Source organism: Planococcus citri, chromosome 3 (genome assembly GCF_950023065.1).
Source record: "Planococcus citri chromosome 3, ihPlaCitr1.1, whole genome shotgun sequence".
Taxonomy (NCBI): Eukaryota; Metazoa; Arthropoda; class Insecta; order Hemiptera; family Pseudococcidae; genus Planococcus; species Planococcus citri.
The window spans coordinates 2,435,246-2,455,428 of record NC_088679.1 but is presented as its reverse complement, the minus strand read 5'-3'; the positions used below and the strand labels follow the sequence as shown (position 1 = coordinate 2,455,428).

At 36.7% G+C, this 20,183-nt stretch overlaps 2 protein-coding genes across 3 annotated transcripts in view; both read left to right on the top strand.

Annotated features, from left to right (window-relative positions):
- The first annotated feature begins 999 nt into the window (after positions 1-999).
- On the top strand, positions 1,000-3,100 carry LOC135840561 (uncharacterized). The gene is made up of 3 exons (XM_065357169.1): positions 1,000-1,244; positions 1,352-1,561; positions 1,949-3,100. Exons 1-3 carry the CDS (start codon positions 1,137-1,139, stop codon positions 2,876-2,878), a joined length of 1,248 nt encoding a protein of 415 aa, XP_065213241.1. The 5' UTR covers positions 1,000-1,136; the 3' UTR covers positions 2,879-3,100.
- Positions 3,101-14,883: 11,783 nt separating this feature from the next.
- LOC135839758 (uncharacterized) overlaps positions 14,884-20,183 on the top strand; it is a 112,606-nt gene continuing 107,306 nt past the window's right edge. The window contains exon 1 of one of the 2 annotated variants that reach the window (XM_065355949.1): positions 14,884-15,339. The gene's annotated coding sequence lies outside the window, so the exon portion shown is untranslated. The remainder of the gene's footprint in view (positions 15,340-20,183) is intronic. The other variant, XM_065355947.1, reaches the window with a different exon arrangement.

Sequence of the window (20,183 nt, the reverse complement as noted above, 5' to 3'; positions counted from 1 at the left end):
AGTCCAGGTTGGAAAAACTAAAAAGTGGTACTATTTGGGCAACCTTACCCTACTGATATTTCATAAAATAATGAATCGGAGTCATCACGCATAGATATTAGGAATAATCCAAGGATTTCCTCAAAATGAGCAAGCATGCAATGAATTTTCAAAGCTGAATTCACAGTAAAATGTAGAGGAAAATAATACCTCAAATTGGTAGGTAAAAATTTACCAAAGAATTTCATCAGTAAAAAATGGTTTAGGTAGATTCTTCTTGTCTCAATTTTTTGTAAGACCCCTGAAAGGAAAATTTGGAGCACCAAAACATAACATTTTATGACTTTTTAAGAAGTACCTCACTTCGACTGCTCACAAGAAAAAGTTTTCACGTCAAGATGAAATGGAAACGAAACAGGGTCAAAATGTCGTTGAGGTTTTCGATTTTGAAAAAATATTTTGCTCGTTCGTGGCAAACAAAAAAAATATCCCAACCGATACCAAAATTTTTGCACAGGACACAGAGAAATCGAAAGAAGACTCCAAAATACACCACCAGACAAAATTTCATATTTAATTTTCAAATTTTTAAAAATTCAGATTTGTTCCATTCCTACCTAATAAAAAAATTTTAAACTTGATCAAATTGGCATAAAATGTTGAAATTTGGTTTGCAACCTTTTTTTGGCTTCCCGAATTGATTGCTGATGGTTTTGAATAGTTCTGGAGCCCCCAATTTCACTGAAATCTGCTCATTAATTTTCCAATGTTAGTGTCAAAATAGGCGCATACATTTTTTCAAAAATAGCCAAAAAATGTGAGCATGTATTTATTCTGATCAATTATTTTAAAGAGCTCGTCAATATGAAAAAACTAGGTATCATTTTTGCATTTTTGATCAGAAAGATAATAAATATGGATGGATAATATGTCTATATCATGGTATCAGTTCTTTAAATCAACATTATGATAAGATATGTAGACCTATCTACACTATGTGAACTTTTCTTGCGCATCTTAAATACTTAATTATAAAAACCTAAAACAAAAATGTATTGCGGAATAGGTAATCTGAAGACACTGACGTGAAATCCTGGCTACTGCTTCTCCATTACAGTGTTGCGAAAGTTACATGCAGATACGAGATTTAATGAAGAATGTTGAAAATTATAATGGATTTTTTAATGAGCTGTATACTTTTCAGTTTTCTTATACAGTGTTCTGATGAAAACACTGTCACTACTACTCCGTCACCTTTCGACCAGGTAAATACCAAACTTCAGTATGTTACATACATACCTACATAAGTAGGTATCAATTAAGTTAATCATTAACATCGGCCTAAAAAGGTACCTACCTGCTTAATTTCAAGGAGGCCGTCAAGCTTAACGAAGAGCTGGAATACATACGAAAACCAAACCTAACTCATCACTTATTTAAAAAGTTGTGTCGGGAACGCTTGGAGCATAAACAAGAATTGAAAACACTTCACGCGAAATATGAAGATGAATTACGAAAAGAACGTACGAAATATGAAGATGAACGTAGGCGAGCACAATTCCCAGAAAATGATATTATAAGTGTAAGTTCCTATTCAGAATAATTATTGAATACATGCAGGGAAGGAGTAAATGTGCCACATGGCCAACTGGGCCCAGGGCCGTACCAAAGTGGTTCTGGGTAGGGGGCGGGCGGGGGGCTTGAAAATGCCAACTGGTAAAATTCTTTTCCTTGAAATTTCCAAATCAAATTTTCTAAGACAGACTTTCAGCAGGACATTTTTTTAACAATTGGGGGATTTTTAAGGGGGGGCGGGAGTGGACGCGGAGAAATTTTCATATTCAACTTTTTCACTTTTCAATGTCTTCAAACATCCCCAGACTTTTTTCAAGAAAGCGGATGTCGAAAAGACATATGATTTTTAGCCCTGGCGAAGTCCGCAGCTAATACGTAATTTTGATTGTTTCAGTTGCTGTACCGAAATATATCGATGGATGCAATATGTGGTAGAAAATTCCTTTCTAGTTTAGAGGTATTTCCACTTTTTTATGCAGGAAATTCTGCTGTTCCGCCATTATCTGAAAATGCTAGGAATATTATCAAGTTATTAAAAAGAACAATAAACGATCGAGCGAACGAACTTTATTCAGTGGCCATTGCGTTAACATCGCTGTACGAGGAATACGCTATCATTAACGACACTCTAGCCTGGAATGCGAGAGTAGGAACTCAATATCAAACTCTGAAACGGGTATCTCTCATTACCATCTCTCAACAAGAGAGAGAGTTCCTATCGACTAATATAACGGAACACATGTTGGAATTTCGAAGTGCCTCTAGTGAACCTGAGGCGATAGAATTATTCAAGAAACAATGTCGTGGACGCTATTGGTGGAATGTTGAAATCAATTTGTTTGGCGACAACACCGAAATCGGAAGATTAGCGCTGTTATTTCCTGAAGAAGAAAAAATTAAATTAACCCAAGAACAACCGGGATGGGAGAAATTAGACTATCGTGAAATGGAATATGTCAATACTGTATTCGTGAAAAGTATGCACATGCTGACTGGCACATATCGGTATGAGAAATGTGTCCAAACATTTTACTTCGGCAACGGTTTACGATTAAAATATCCGCTCGATCAAATGAAGCTGAAGTGGCCGGAACACTCGCCTGAGACGCGAGTGCGATTGTTTTGTGATGCCTATTCTACATTACACAAACTATTCAGTAGTTTTGACATCCATGTGCCATTGTATATGGGAGTAGATTGCAAAATGGATTCAACCTATTTAGAAAACTATTTGAAGCGTATAAGTGCTCCCAAACACCGCATAAATGCTCCCGAACACAACATTGAAGATTTTTTGTTTGTAGGTAAGCTCATCTTACCTTAATTTGAGCCTACTTTGTGTAGTGAGAATTTGTGGGATTTGCGTGAGACGCTCTCTTTTGAGCAATTTTCAAACTCCTTATATTTCCGCTTTTCTTCTAGAATAAATTAATCATCTCGATTGCCTATTCGTTAACTTTCTAGCTTTTCTGCGATGGTCTTTGTAAATACTTTTTATTTTTGTATCTTCAGTTCGTGTTTAATAAAGGTGTAAATAATATAAGTATGTAGTCTTTTCTTTGAGTTTTATTACATGGTAGCGGCGCGGAGTTGTTGAGTTTTGAGATGTGCAGGGATGAAAAGTTGGCCGACAGCTTAAAGCCGAAAGCTAAAAGCCAGGCAGATTTTTGCACTGAGCCAAAATCTAAAAGTTTGCAAGTTTCATTTTTTCCAAGCCAAAAGTTTCATTTTTTTTGGCTCTTTCAAAGGCTTTTTTGCAGAATTAAATTCTCTAAATTCAGAATAAACAAAAAAATGAAAAAAATTTCATTCAATTTTATTTTAATGCGATTTAATGAAATGAAGAAATGTTTTACACTATCACAAATTTTGAAAGAAGGAGGGTCATTATGGGCATTTTCGTGCCCCTCGCTACTTCGAGACTTGAATGGCCTCTTCTTATAGGGGATGGTCCCTAGTATTAATATTAGGCGGTATTTTCCCAGAAAAGCCCATAGGGGGGGCTGTGGGGTGGCCCCAAGTCGAAAATTTCAAAAATTTTTAGAACCACTGCTCGAAAATGTAAAAAATTAAAAGTAGCGAATATATGTTGCTTTAAGGGTAGGCAATGCAGAACATAACGCTTTTTTCATTTTTGACCTTTTTGGGGGTTGTGGTGGGGGTATTTCTATTTTTGAAAATTTTGAAACCCCCTTTTTTGACCCTTCCCGTCGAGCCCCGCTAATGCCCTTTTCATGGTTTATTGCTACTAGTAGTAAGTTCAATTGATATCATTTGCAACCCCCTCACCAACTTGGCTCATATCGAAAAATTCAATTTTTGACTTTTTTTTGAGGTCCATATTTTGGGAAACCATGAAAAGCTATCGAGGTCCGGTTTGCGGCAAATATGTTGAATTTTACTTCTTAATCGACTGGCATGCTTGAATTTTTATTTCAAGTCAATTTTTGACCTCATTGTTGCAGATCACTTTTGGGGGTGGCGAACTTTGAGAACCCCTGAAAAAAGTTGTAAAGTGAATTTTTTCAAACTTTGAGCTGAAATGGTCTTAAATACATGTGTTTAACCAATATAATATGCGAATGCGATATTTTAATACAATTTAGTCATTTTGGGTGATTTTATCAAAAAAAGTAGTGTTTTAACAACAGGCATAGCTTTTCCGACAAAAGTTCTGAAATTTCAATAACACTTTTCTCAGCCCCATTCCAACCGATTTTGAAAATTTTTCAGTATGTTATGTATATCCTTATTAGGTATCCCCACAAAAATTTTCAACCCCCTCCCCTTATATTTACCCTTCAAAATGGCGTATTTCAACTAATATTATGCTTTTTCACAATAATAAAAATAAAAATTGAGGCGGCCAAGTGTTCTGTAGAGGGCTAGATGAGTGTAGCAAAAAATCTGACGTCATATTCGTGCTCAGTGGTATCGAATCATAAGAAAACTATACCCTACTCATTAATTCTTAGTTTTTTTCCCTAAAATACCAATTTTACTCCCAACCCTCCCTATGACACATTTTTACACCTGAATGGTAAATATGAGGGGAGGGGGTTAAAAATTTTTGTGGGGATACCTAATAAGGATATACATAACATACTGAAAAATTTTCAAAATCGGTTGGAATGGGGCTGAGAAAAGTGTTATTGAAGTTTCAGAAAAGGGGGGCTCTCCAAAAAGGGGAGGGGGTGTGGATCTGAAACTTTCCACGCGGAAGTTTCTCAATGGTACCTACCTCCCATGCTAATATCAACTCGAACGATTTCGATGACCATTTCACCCCTCTTAGGAGCCTATAGCGGCTATAGCCTTTATGTATTTTTCAGAGAACCCCTTCATTTGAATGGTTGCAGTTTCGCCCCTTTTGAACATACAAGGGAAGTTGATACATCATTACATCGGAAATTCGACATAGATTCTTTTATCTAGCCACATATTTTTCGCTAAAATGCAATGCGGGAGAGAAAATGGCGAAAAACTGATTTCGGGCGAGGTTCCACCCCCTTTGAGGGGGTTCCGGACCCCGTAGGGGCCAGGACTTTTAGTAGGTTGTTGAGGGGACCTCTGTGAACAATATCTGCGAAAGATCGGTTTGATATTAATTTTTCCTGCAAAAATGTCTTTAATGACTGGACTACCACGAATACATGTAGCTTAACTTTTGCCGGAAAGCTATGCCTGTTGTTAAAACACTACTTTTTTTGATAAAATCACCCAAAATGACTAAATTGTATTAAAATATCGCATTCGCATATTATATTGGTTAAACACATGTATTTAAGACCATTTCAGCTCAAAGTTTGAAAAAATTCACTTTACAACTTTTTTCAGGGGTTCTCAAAGTTCGCCACCCCCAAAAGTGATCTGCAACAATGAGGTCAAAAATTGACTTGAAATAAAAATTCAAGCATGCCAGTCGATTAAGAAGTAAAATTCAACATATTTGCCGCAAACCGGACCTCGATAGCTTTTCATGGTTTCCCAAAATATGGACCTCAAAAAAAAGTCAAAAATTGAATTTTTCGATATGAGCCAAGTTGGTGAGGGGGTTGCAAATGATATCAATTGAACTTACTACTAGTAGCAATAAACCATGAAAAGGGCATTAGCGGGGCTCGACGGGAAGGGTCAAAAAAGGGGGTTTCAAAATTTTCAAAAATAGAAATACCCCCACCACAACCCCCAAAAAGGTCAAAAATGAAAAAAGCGTTACGTTCTGCATTGCCTACCCTTAAAGCAACATATATTCGCTACTTTTAATTTTTTACATTTTCGAGCAGTGGTTCTAAAAATTTTTGAAATTTTCGACTTGGGGCCACCCCACAGCCCCCCCTATGGGCTTTTCTGGGAAAATACCGCCTAATATTAATACTAGGGACCATCCCCTATAAGAAGAGGTCATTCAAGTCTCGAAGTAGCGAGGGGCACGAAAATGCCCATAATGACCCTCCTTCTTTTTGTAAAATGATGAAGTTTCAGCTAAAAGTTTAAAGTCAAAAGCTCAAAGCCAAAAAAGCTTAATGAAATATAGCTGAAAGCTGTTAAATTGAAAATACATATTAAGGGAAAGCCATTGGAAGCCGAAAGTTCAGCTTAAGCAAGCCGTAAAAATCGAGATAGCTGAAAGCTAAAGCTAAAAGTTCTAATTTTGAAATTTCAAGCTAAAATCCAAAAGCTGAAGTTTCATTTTAAGGCTTTTCATCCCTGATTAAGTAGGTATGTGAAGTTTTTTTTTTTAAATGTCGTTTTCTAATTTGAGGATGGAATTTGGCCAAGACGAGTTTTCAAAATAATATTATCAACTAGTTTGACAGGAATAACTTCCAACAATGGAAGGTAAGAATTCTGGCTCTCTTAGAAGCAGTGCTGTGAGAACGAACGAAAACAGGAACGGGAACGCCTGAAGAACGCGATTTTTGAAAGGGTACCCCCGGATAAGATAGGCAAAATGCCCTTAACCTCAGATTTCGATAAAACTCACAGGGTATGTTAAGTACCCCCAAAAAATAATTTTGGGCCCATAACCCGCTCCCCACCCCACCCCCCTCAGAAAGGGGGGCCAAAAAACGCGTTTTTCAGGGGAAAAATTCTGCATCAGCGAGTAATTTAGATAAATTTATTCTGTAAACGAATATAGTTAGAGGATACATGGGGGTACCTCCCTGAATTTTTTCAGAATTTTTCATCGCATGGGGGGAGAAGGAGGGACAAAAGAAAACTTTAAATCGACATTACTCCGGAACGAAAAAACATACCAAAACGATTTTTTCGTCAAATATGTATTTTTAGGTCTACTTTCTATAGAAATAATCACCCGGCCATTTGGAGTGGTGGGTCAAGCTCAAAAGTTCAAAAAACTCTCAAAAAACCACGTTTTTTACGTTTTTCTCCAAAAATATGGACAAATGGCCGAAATCGAAGAGAACCAAGTTGTTCAGCGTGAAATTTTACCTCAGAATCTGTAATTGAAAATTCATTTATACCGCGCGATCGTACGGTAAAACTACACGCGCAGAAGTATTTTTGCTCATATGTATGTATCAAGGTAGCTGAAAGGGTATTCCTGAGTAAAATAGGTGAAATGCCCCTGTCCTCAGATTTCTGAAACTTTGATGAAACATCGTTGGGTACCTTTCAAAAAAATGTTGGAGCCAAAAAAATTCCCCCACCCCACTTCCCTTGCTCACAATAGCGAAAAAACGTTTTTTTTTGGGGGGGGAAGGATCATGCTTCAACGAGTTATGAAAAAAAAAAAGTTTTAAATTCACTCAAAATATATAGAGGAGACAGTATGATGAAAGACGAAAGTACATACATATTTGAGATTCTGCGTCGATCTATGCGATTGCCGTCAAAATCTAAGTGCACTTTTAGAGTTCTAGTGAGTGATTGAAAATTTCCAAATCGTTTTTTTGGGGGGGGGGGTAATAATAGTTGGTTTTGAAAATATTTTCTTCGCAAATGTTTCGCTATAATGAAGAAAAAACATTGAAAGATATATTTCTGAAACTGAGGAAATATTTTGGGACGTAGTGACGCCAATATTTTAGGTTTCAAAAAATCGAGAAAAATTGCAAAAAATTCCTAAATTGTGGGTAATTTTTCGAAATCAGCAATAACAAATTAAAAACAATAGCATAGAATGGACGCAGAATCTCAAATAATTTCATTTGAGACTGGGTCGTCATAAAACAAATTGGGTACAGGGGCTTCAGTGAAAAAACACGGTTTTTTTGAAAATACCCCCAACTTTGAGGGCCCATGTTTTCCTTTTAGGGGCACTTCTAGAGCTAGAATTTTTCTGTGCAACTTTCAACTCAAAATGACGGTTTTTGCTGTAATTGATAAAAATTCACAGTATTTTCCCCATTATTTCGTGATCCACCTATCTACTAGGTAGGTATACTTATTGTGTTTTCGATGTACTTGGTAGGTAACTCACATAAAAATTTAATGGTCGACACCAAAAAGAAACCTTTCTGATAGTTTTGAGTTAGATACTATGTACTTGAAAAATACTTGTGATTCAAGAAAATCTTGATTAAGAACTTGCATGGCGTTAATTGCGCTATAATGAAGCATTTTTCACAAAAAATCTAATTTTTGGGCAACCCCTTTCCCCAATGTGACCGTTAGAAGGATCCAACTGCAAATAAAATTTCATATTCGTGTTCAGCGAGTTCGATTCATATGATAACGATACCCATATTGTCAATCTACTTTCGCGCCAAAATTTGTGAGAGGGGGTGCCTATGGCCCCAAAATTGGAGTTTCAAGAAGTTGGTTGGTTTTCTATTGTTTTTGGAGGCCAGAAGGCAAAATTACAGATCGCTTTTTTTTGTGGTGCCGTGACCCAAGAAACACAATTTTGAGTGTTTTTTGAGTTTTTGAAGATGGCCCACCTGGGGGGAAAATTTGAAAAAAAATACCAATTATAGTACTCATGCTGATATGTTCCTGAAAAAAATTCATGTGTTTGAATTAGGTTTGAAGATACGGCAGCTTCAAAATTTTCTTTTGTCAATATCTTCCCCCTTGGGAGCCAACAATTTTTGAAAAAATTTAAGTTGCTAGAATCATTTCTTCTTCAAGTACATATTTTGAGTGAATACAGATTTTTTTTCAAAACTCGTTGAGGCATGATCCCTCCCCCCCCCCAAAAAAAAAAACGTTTTTTCGCTATTGTGAGCAAGGGAAGTGGGGTGGGGGAATTTTTTTGGCTCCAACATTTTTTTGAAAGGTACCCAACGATGTTTCATCAAAGTTTCAGAAATCTGAGGACAGGGGCATTTCACCTATTTTACTCAGGAATACCCTTTCAGCTACCTTGATACATACATATGAGCAAAAATACTTCTGCGCGTGTAGTTTTACCGTACGATCGCGCGGTATAAATGAATTTTCAATTACAGATTCTGAGGTAAAATTTCACGCTGAACAACTTGGTTCTCTTCGATTTCGGCCATTTGTCCATATTTTTGGAGAAAAACGTAAAAAACGTGGTTTTTTGAGAGTTTTTTGAACTTTTGAGCTTGACCCACCACTCCAAATGGCCGGGTGATTATTTCTATAGAAAGTAGACCTAAAAATACATATTTGACGAAAAAATCGTTTTGGTATGTTTTTTCGTTCCGGAGTAATGTCGATTTAAAGTTTTCTTTTGTCCCTCCTTCTCCCCCCATGCGATGAAAAATTCTGAAAAAATTCAGGGAGGTACCCCCATGTATCCTCTAACTATATTCGTTTACAGAATAAATTTATCTAAATTACTCGCTGATGCAGAATTTTTCCCCTGAAAAACGCGTTTTTTGGCCCCCCTGCCTGAGGGGGGTGGGGTGGGGAGCGGGTTATGGGCCCAAAATTATTTTTTGGGGGTACTAAACATACCCTGTGAGTTTTATCGAAATCTGAGGTTAAGGGCATTTTGCCTATCTTATCCGGGGGTACCCTTTCCTTCAAAGAACAAAGAACAAACCACACAAATCCGCTTGAAGAACGTTCTTACTCAAGAACAGGAACATTAAAATTGCGAGAATGAGAACGGGAACAAGAACGGGAATGGGAATGGGAACTGGAACGGAGTGCTAATTTGGCGTTCTCAGATCTTCTTTCGGGAAGTTCTTGGGTACAATTGAAAAAGTTCAGTGTATTTTTGCCAAAATTGTGGAAAATCCATCTTTTTTTTGGTCAAAGTTTCTAAAAAGTTTTGTATCTTTGCCAAAATTGCATAAAAAAATGTTGGCCAAACTTTCAAAATGACCAAAAAACAGTTGCTTTTTTGTACCAAATTACTTCGGGGGAAAAAAAATTCAACCCATATTTATGATTCTGCGTCCACCTAGGCCAATTCCATCAAATTTCAAGACTTCTTAGGCTCTTTTAAGGTTCTACTGAGCTGTTAAAAGTTTGCAAATTACTTCATTTTGGGAAAATTTGTGTTGAAAAAAAAAATCTTGTCAAATATTTCACATTAGTTATGCCAAAACATGGAAGAAACATATTGTATCTGACACCAATGAAATATTTTGGAATGCAGTGATGTAAACTTTTTACATATAGTCATTATTCCGAATTTCAAAAATCTGAAATTTTTTTCACGAAATCATATACAAATCGTTCGTGAATAATTCGCCGGATTCGCGAACGACTCGCTAGCGACCCGCAGGCGACTCGCTTATAATTATTTTTAAGGCATTTGCTGTACAATTTGCTACAAATGATTCAAATCAACTCGCAAATAAATCAATTGAATTCGTGATCGATTCACCAAAAATTACTCAAATGAGTCGAAATAGACTCGAACCAGTCTCTCATACGGATCAATTCGTTCGTGAATGATTCACCAAAAATTGATCAAACCAATCGACTCGTTCGCAAATGATGCACTTATATAAAATATAGTGTACAATTCGTTCGTGAATAATTCACCGAAAACTATTCGAATGAATCGCGAACGACTCGCTATATTCCGGCATATGACAATAGGAGTAATTGCACCCCCCCTCCACTCCGATCCTACGGAACAACTTTTTTCTTAAAGTGGACATCCTAAGGTACATTTTAAGGCAAACTTGCCAAAAAAAAGTTGGCCTCACTTACAAAATGGTGGCCATTTTGATTGACAGGTCAGCCGAACTTGCAGATTTTGCGTTTGAACATAGGACTTGCACGAAATTTTTCAAACCTTACAAAGGTAGATTGAAAGATCATGCGAAAATTTATCACCTGTCGAAATTTCAAGTGCTTAAGTGCGTTTTTCGATTTTTGGTGAATTTTTGAAAATCCCATTTAGGCCAAAAATGAGGAAAAAAATCAAAATTTTACCAAATTGACCAAGAAAGCTGAAATTTGGGATAGGCCCTATTTTCGACATGCCAAATCGATTGGAAACAGTTTCAACCCGTTTTGAGCAGTTCTGGAGCCTCCAGCAGATTTTTGAAACTCGAAATTCCCACAAAATTCCATCAAATTAGAGTTGTAAAGCTGAAATTTATTCTAAAAAATAATTTCAATACGCTACGAAGTACTGCAGGTGAATTTCAAGTCGTTTTGGAGCCTTCAGCGACTTTTTGAAAATTCCTGAAGTCTCCAGAAGGTTTTTGAACTTGAAATTTCAACAAAACTTCACCAAATGGGGATGGAAAGCTGAAATTTACTCTACACTCCAATTTTAACCCCCTCTGAAGACGACTTCAGGTGGTTTTGAGTTATTTTAGAGCCTCCAACTACTTTTTTGAAAATTACTGGAGCCTCCAGTAGATTTTTGAAACTTTAAATTTTAAAAAAAATTCATTAAATGGAGATGGAAAGCTGAAATTTACTCTACACCCTCTGAAGACGACTTCAGGTGGGTTCAAGTCATTTTAGAGCCTCCAGTGACTTTTTTGAAAATTACTGCAGCCTCCAATAGATTTTTGAAACTTTAAATTTTTACAAAATTTCATCAAACTGAGATGGAGAGTCGAAATTCATTCTGCAAACTAATTTCAATACGCTACGAAGTTTACTGCAGGTGGATTTCAAGTCGCTTCGGAGCCCCCAGCGACTTTTTGAAAGGTTGCATGGCGTTTTTTTGGAAAATTGAAATTTCCTAAAAGTAGCTGGAAGCTTTAAAACCATTTGAAACCACCATGTAGTCTGCGCAGTAATTTTCAGCTTGCCAACTCCATTTGATAAATTAATGTTGTGGGAATTTCAAGTATCAAAAATCTACTGGAGGCTCCAGTAATTTTCAAAAAAGTCACTGGAGGCTCTAAAATGACTTGAACCCACCTGAAGTCGTCTTCAGAGGGGGTTAAACTTAGAGTGTAGAGTAAATTTCAGCTTTTAATCTCCATTTGGTGATATTTCGTAAAAATTTAAAGTTTCAAAAATCTTGTGGAGGCTTCAGGAATTTTCGAAAAGTCGCTGAAGGCTCCAAAACGACTTGAAATTCACCTGCAGTACTTCGTAGCGTATTGAAATTTGTTTTTAGAATAAATTGCAGCTTTACAACAAACTCTAATTTGCTGGAATTTTGTGGGAATTTCGAGTTTCAAAAATCTGCTGGAGGCTCCAGAACTGCTCAAAACGAGTTGAAACCGTTTCCAATTGATTTGGATGTCAAAAATAGGGTATATCCCAAATTTTAATCTACCTTTGTAAGGTTTGAAAAATTTCATGCAAGTCCTGTGTTGAAACGCAAAATCTGCAATTTCGGCTGACCTGTCAATCAAAATGGCCACCATTTTGTAAGTAAGGCCAACTTCTTGCAAATACTTTTTTGTTGGTAATGAAGTCCTTCCATGAGATCTGTAGTAGTCTTTGATAGCACCACATCTCAAAAGCGGATACTTTATTCTCACATTCTGCACTCATGGTCCATGTTTTGCAAGAATACTTCAGAATGGTCCATACGTAGCATCGCATAATTCTCTTCCTCTGATCCATACTCATCGTTCAATGGTTGTTGAAAGCAGTTTAGCTGTTGATTTCCACTGTACTGCTTTCCGCTGTTGGCGCATAAACTTTAATTAAAACAATTGGTTTTGGCTTGACCTCCATCTCACGAGTAGTATCCTCTCTGATTTTGGAATTATGGCACTGATTTTATCGCTGATTATAGTGTATATTAATATATCCACACCTTGTTCGTGTGTGTCTTTCCCAGTGTTGATCATTTCATAGTCTTTATCTACCCGATTTCTACCATTTCCAGTCCGTCGGGTTTCGCTTATTCCTAATAAGTACGTCGATTTGCAATCTCCTGGCTTCTTTAATTACATTAGCAAGTTGTCCAATTTTATACAAAGTTCTTACATTCCAGGTTGTGACGTTGATGTTGTTCACCTTGTTTTGACTCCGCTTATTCTTAGCACCCTATCCAGCTGCCTTGGCGGATGAGGATCAGCCTGATGAAGACTTAGGGCCGTTGCTAAATTGATGTCTATATAATTCTAGGGAAATATAATGGTGTTGGTTTCCCGTTGCCTTCCACCATGATTTTCTGTTGGGGTTTACTCCCTTTGTCGAATTTGCCAGTTTTTAAGCGCTATTATTCGCCTACTCACCCTGAAGCTCTTGCGCTTCCTGGGGCTGGAACGAGTGAGTTGTTGGTGTTCTGCAGCTCTTATGCATTCTTGTTTGTAGTCCGTATTCATGTAGAGGCTTGGCCTTCGACTTGCCACTCCTCCCTAATGTTCCACCAACTGGGGAATTCTGCTTTAGCCATGTTTATCGATTCTGAGTCCATCGAACAGCAACATGTTACCACCCCGCACAACGTGGATGCGCAGAATACCCCTGGTGTAAATTTGAGCTGTGGTGGGCCCCTCAATTTTCCAAAATTAAAAAAAACCTAATTCAAAGAAAAATTTTTGAAATTTCAAAATTTTGAGTTCCATTATGTCTAGAAGGTCCTTTTTGAGTAAAAAAGCCTCTCATGGTGCCCAGAAAAGCAAAAACACAAATTTCAGCTATTCTGGTGGGGTCAGCTTGGTTTTCATGGGAGGGGGCTAAAATCGCCATGAGAGGCTTTTTTACTCAAAAAGGACCTTCTAGACATAATGGAACTCAAAATTTTGAAATTTCAAAAATTTTTCTTTGAATTATAGGCTATTTTTTTTCAAATTTTGGAAAATTGAGGGGCCCACCGCAGCCCGAATTTTTCGAAAATGGAAAAAATAAAAAATAGGGAATTATTTTCTCACCAAAGGACACCACTTTGTGGGGTTGGAAGGAGGAAAGACCAAAAGCAACCAATTTTAGGACATCTCACATAATATGTATACAAATTTCAGCCAATCTTGGGGGGGTCAGCTTGGTTTTCATGGGAGGGGGCTAAAATCGCCATGAGAGGCTTTTTTACTCAAAAAGGACCTTCTAGACATAATGGAACTCAAAATTTTGAAATTTCAAAAATTTTTCTTTGAATTATAGGCTATTTTTTTTCAAATTTTGGAAAATTGAGGGGCCCACCGCAGCCCGAATTTTTCGAAAATGGAAAAAATAAAAAATAGGGAATTATTTTCTCACCCGAGGTCGCCACTTTAGGGGGTGAGAGCGGAAAAAATCCTAACTTCAAAAATAAGGATCACCCTAATGCGGGTGTCTTATAAATTCATTGATTATAAATACGCCACTCTCTCTAAATTTGAAACAGTCAATTTCACTGCTTAGCAGTCACGACATTTTACCTTTTTAAAGCAGTAGTTTTTTTTTACTGCAAAACAGTGAAAAATTACTGAATTGGTCAGTAAAAAATCATTTTGACTGACCAATTCAGTAATTTTTCACTGTTTTGCAGTAAAAAAAAACTACTGCTTTAAAAAGGCAAAATGTCGTGACTGCTAAGCAGTGAAATTGACTGTTTCAAATTTAGAGAGCTAGTCCACGAATGAAGAAAAATAATCCGATAAAGACATTCCCTTTCGAAAAATACCCCATTACACGTTGCTGGTAAATATCACGACGACGTAATAATTCGTATCCGAATATTAGTTTATTCAAATTAAACGAGACTGTCTTTCGATATAAAAATGAACCCAGCAGTCGAGGCAATTAACGATGAGGATGCAGAACGAAAACGAATGCGCAAACCACCCCCTTAAACAATTAAATTTTCGTTCGTCTCGTCGTCAATTATCGGTGCCCATCGTCTGATTTCGGTCGTTGTATATAGAATTACCACCCCTAATTGTACCTACCCACTTACCCAGCCCAGTCGAGCCTTTGGGCAAAAGATAAAATCACACTCTCTGCGTGTGTCTCCGTCGCTGGTCGACGAGTTAAATTTCGCGTATAAAATAACTAAAGAGCTAGATGAAGAGACAGATACAATAAAGGAATCGGCTGATGCTGTTTAACGTTTCGCAATTCGTAAGGTTTCAAGTTTGGCGGGTACCAAAGGGAAGTGTAACGAGACGTTTGCAGGCGCAGTAACACCGTTCTAGCTGACACCTACACCACGCCACGCCACACCACGCCGACCTAGTTATAACGTCTTTTCCACCGAGCTGAATTTATTTTTCTTTTTCAGTATCAGTACGACTCACCGTACCGTGGTCTTTTCCATGCAATACCATAGTATTTTCCTACCATTCGTCCTTCGTATGATTTTCGTTTCGTCTTCTTCGTGTTCGTATTTTTTACATACGTGATTTTTTTATTTTTATAATTTATCTTTACGCGTCTTCGTCGATCTTGTGGTGGGAAATTTTTTGGGTTTTCTTTGCTTCTTTGTGCTGTTATTCAGGTTCACGTTAGGGGAACCGGACATCAGATTTGTATTACGAGAAGGTGGTAAGTTGATAATTTTTTTTCGAAAAATTTTTCGCTTTTTATGGAGACCATAATAAGTAGATGTTTTAGATGACGTGTTTACGACGTTAATTATAATTTCGCGTATATTTTATCGCCTCTTGGACGAATTTCGGCGCCGTTGTTTGAATATTTTAACAGGTCTGAAAAACGCTGCTGGCGGAATTACCGAACACGCGGTTTCCATTTTATATGGTTGTTAATGTTAATATCTTTTTTGACATTGTTTCGGCGATGTCAAATTAAACCGTGATTTATTAACGATCCCTTCCGTCTTCGACGCCGCGTTCTATCAAATTTTCAGCCGCGTTTGTCGACACATTTCGCACATTTTATATAAATCAACATCATCGTATACGTACCTACACCTATCGTCGTGCAGCAATTTTCCAAGTATTTCATTTACGTATCTATATCGAAGATGAGCTTACGTACGAATATTTAAACGAATTCGATCACATACACGATATGGAACTGGGAGAATTTCTTATTCGAATCTCACAAAGGAAAAAATGCCAAACGAGTGTTTTTTTTTGTCACATGTACCAAAGTTTGCATCATCGAAACATACAACGTGACAAATTTACAACGCCCTTTGCCTCTTTTATTATACGATGTAGTTCGGGGAAACCAGCGAAGAATTTATAAAATGTGTCAGAACTTCAAACTATCACCATTTACCTAGGAAAATATGGCGAAAACGACGTTGATTTGACACATCGCTCGTACCTATACTCTTGCTTATAAAACTCGATAGGCCGAAGATCATTTTTTATCTTTTTGTTTTTTTTTTTGCAAACGTGTTTATCTAGTGTAATTTTTCATGCCTCCTTTTTTTTTTGGAAGAGATTTTCATCTCGATAAATTAGCGTGTAACATTGGGTATAAACGAGACACCGGCGCTGTGCCATTTGTTGTCTGGGGCATGAGGCATGTGAAATTATGCGACCAAGATAATATCTTTACGGCGAGTAAAACGGTGGAAAATCTAAAATTTACAATTTAATTAGCTCGCAGTCGAGCGTTTACCACTCTATGAGTATACAACCAAAAGCCCCTTTTAATTTAAATAACATCCAAATCGTGATGAATTATTTACTTTGTGACTTATTTGGCCAGACGGCACAACGACGACGAGTGTTCTTTCTCTCTGCACCTATGAGGAAAACCTATACCTATACCTTTGTGTGTAGGTAGACTTACGTATGTGTAGTTGAGGCTGCAGGCAACCGCAATGTTCAACTCGACTATAGAAATGACCATTACAGATGACCTGTTTTCAAAACACAGACCTTTAAATTTTACTGCTCGTGTGAAGTAGCTTATATTATTGGGAAAGAGGTGCTCGAAATTATCGTATGGTCTGAATAAACATACGCACATGTTTACGAGCAAAAACGAAGAGCGATGAAAATATACTCCCTTTTTTATGCAATTATATTATTCGTGGCAGATCAATTTTTGGGCGATAATTTAAAATTTATTGAAAATAGAATGGAATTGGATTCGAGGATACTCGTTGATCAGGTATTGTGAAATGGAGTTTTCGAGTTCATTTAAATAAGGCTATTGTCAGCGATTTTTTCTTTTAGGTGTCTATCCACAATTTTTTAAAGTTTTCTGTGTGCTACAACTTTCGTATTCAGAACGTTTCTTGGAATATTAAAGGCGATTTCAAACTGCATACGAAATACTGGTATCTGGTTAGGCAGCTGTTCAGGAATCTCTTTTACGAACGGTTTGAATGGTTGATGGAAGACCTTGTAGATGTGACATTTTTGGATTTAAAATTTGTACCATCTCTATTTCATCAAATGAGAAGTTGACAGTAGAGAAATTGATCATGTTTTGAATGCGTGTAAATCCGTGTTTGGGAGTAGAGAATCTAAGAAAATGGTGAAAATCGTCGAAAATCACTAGTACTCCCTGGTTGAATAATTATATTTTTCGTTATGAGGGAAAAATCAGAAGCGAGAGCAAAAGTACATAGCACTTTTTCTCCCTAAATAACGAAAACATTGTTTAAACTCACAAGTGAACCTCTTGAGGTGTCACACTCCGATTTGAACGAGACCGCGATTTTCGGAAAGAGCATAGTCTAAAACCCCCAAAACCAAATTTTCAGCTGCCCAAGTTCATTTTTCGATTTTTGGCGAATTTTTGAAAATTCAAAATTGACTGTTTTTGGCAATTTATGTTTTTTTTTTTTTTTAAAAAGTACGTACTTGATCAATAAAAATGGTCAAAATGAGTCCCAAAATTAATATTAATTACCCAAATCAAAATTTCACAACTTCCAGCCATTCTGGAGCCTCCAGCGAGATTTTCCAATTTCTCCAGAACTTTGAATTTGCTCCAGAAGGCGTGAATATGAAGTTAGGCAGCTAAAAATCGAGTTGTATATTACACTCGACCTGTTTAACGAGTTTATCTACATTTGAGCCGATTTTGAGAGTGACACCTCAAAAGTGGATTTTTGAGGTGTCACTCTCGTTCCAAAACGGCTGGAAATGGTAGAATTTGCGCTCAGAGGGGGGGAGGGGTTAGTTCTTGAAGAAAAACAGTGATTTGCGTGAATTTCAAAAATTTCCTCACAAACGGTTATCTTTCGATTTTTAGGATTTTTTAATTTTGAAAAAAGCTGGTCAAAAAACCACTTTTGAGGTGTCACTCTCAGAATCGGTTCAAATGTGGATAAACTCGTTAAACAGGTCGAGTGTAATATACAACTCGATTTTTAGCTGCCTAACTTGATATTCACGCCATCTAGAGCAAATTCAAAATTCTGGAGAAATTGAAAAATCGCGCTGGAGGCTCCAGAATGGATGGAAATTGTGAAATTTAGATTTGGGGGGTTAGTTTTGGACAAAATACAGCGATTTACGTGAATTTCAAAAATTTCCACACAAACGGGAAACTTTTGATTTTTTAATTTTTTGAAAAAAGCTGGTCAAAAAACCATTTTTGAGGTGTCACTCTCAAAATCGGCTCAAATGCGGATAAATTCGTTAAACAGGGAGAGTATAACACACAACTCGATTTTTAGCTGCCCAACTTCATATTCACGCCTTCTGGAGCAAATTCAAAATTCTGGAGAAATTGAAAAATCGCGCTGGAGGCTCCAGAATGGTTGGAAATGGTGAAATTTGGATTTGGGTAATTAATATTAGTGTTGGGACTTATTTTGACCATTTTTATTGATCAAGTACGTACTTTTTAAAAAAAACAGCATAAACCGCCCAAAACAGTCAATTTTGAATTTTCAAAAATTCGCCAAAAATTGAAAAATTAAGTTGAGCATCTGAAAATTTGGTTTTGGGGGATTTATACTATGCTCTTTGCGAAAATCGCGGTCCCGTTCAAATCGGAGTATGACACCTCCAGAGGTTCCCTTGTTAGAAACTAACCGAGTACAATCCCTGCTCAACCATCAACTTCAAAAACTTGAAACTGGAAATTGAGAGTTTTCATGGTTTTTCAAATTTCACAGCTTTTCTTCTGGGCGCTTCTAAGTAATGAAAGGACTATTTGAACTGACACAATCAGATTTGATCGAACAAGCATGCTCAAAAATCCGAGGATCCAAAATTTCAAGTTCCAAAGTCATATTTCAATTTGTGACAAATTTTTGAAAAAGGCAATTAAGTATTAGGGTCGATTACGAGAAAAAAAGTCGACGGATTTTGACCAAATTCAGCAGAGAATTTTATTCTGAGGTGAAAGCAGCTCAAAACATTTTTTAGCGTCGGAGGTGCCTATAGAGGGGAGAAATGGGCTCTCAAGGAGGAGACATTTTCGAAAAGATCGTAGTTTCTTCACTGCTGTCACTATACCCAACTTGTTTCATTGGGAAAAATGGCTCAATTCCAAATGAAATTTCCGTCAAAATCCATAACCACTTTTGGGGTTTTATTGAGCGTTTGAAAATTTGTAGGTAAATCGTTTATTATTTTTGGATTAGGTAATTTGTATTTTGAAAATTTTTTCTTCGCAGATATTTCGCATTAATCACGTCGAAATATTGAAAGATATCATGGGAAAAATTTTGGAACAGAGTGATACCAATTTTTTGCTCATTATTGCTAAAAAATCCGATAAAAATTGCCAAAAATTTATGAATTTTTTTCAACTTTTTTCAATCGGCAAAAATTATTAAAAAATTGGCATCATTGGGTTCCAAAATATTTCCCTAGCTTTTGTAATGATATCTTTCAATATTTTAGCATATCAATGCGAAAATTTTGCAATGAAAATATTTTCAAAGCACGAATTTATTCAATAATAAGCGATTTGAAAATTTTCAACCACTCAGTAGAACCCTAAAAGATGTCTTGGATATTGGAGGAAATAGCATACTATGGATCGACGCAAATCTGAAATATTTTCATTAAGGACTCGAGTTGTTGTTTCCAAAACAGGTTGGATAAGTTTAGGAGCGAAACAACCACAATTTATGGAAAATGTTTTCTCTTTCAGAGCCTACTTCTTCCCTCCAGGAGCTTCCGCGATGCTAAAATTTTTCCCGAGTAATTTTCAACTCAAAATGAAGGTTTCTGGTGAATTTGGTAAAAATCTGACGACTTTTTTTTTGGTTGGGAGGAAGGGGGAATTTTCCATAGTAAATGTTCCTGCTCTCAAGATGATCGATTTGGCATTTTTCAGCTTTTAAAACGAAACTGAGCCCGGAGGGTCGAATAGAATAGGATAAAAACATGTCAAAATGATGACAAAACACGTACCTGAAAAAATATTAAAATCAATGAAATCTTACTTGATAAAAAAATGATATTTCAGAAAAATTTTAAAAAAATTGCATTGAAAAAAAC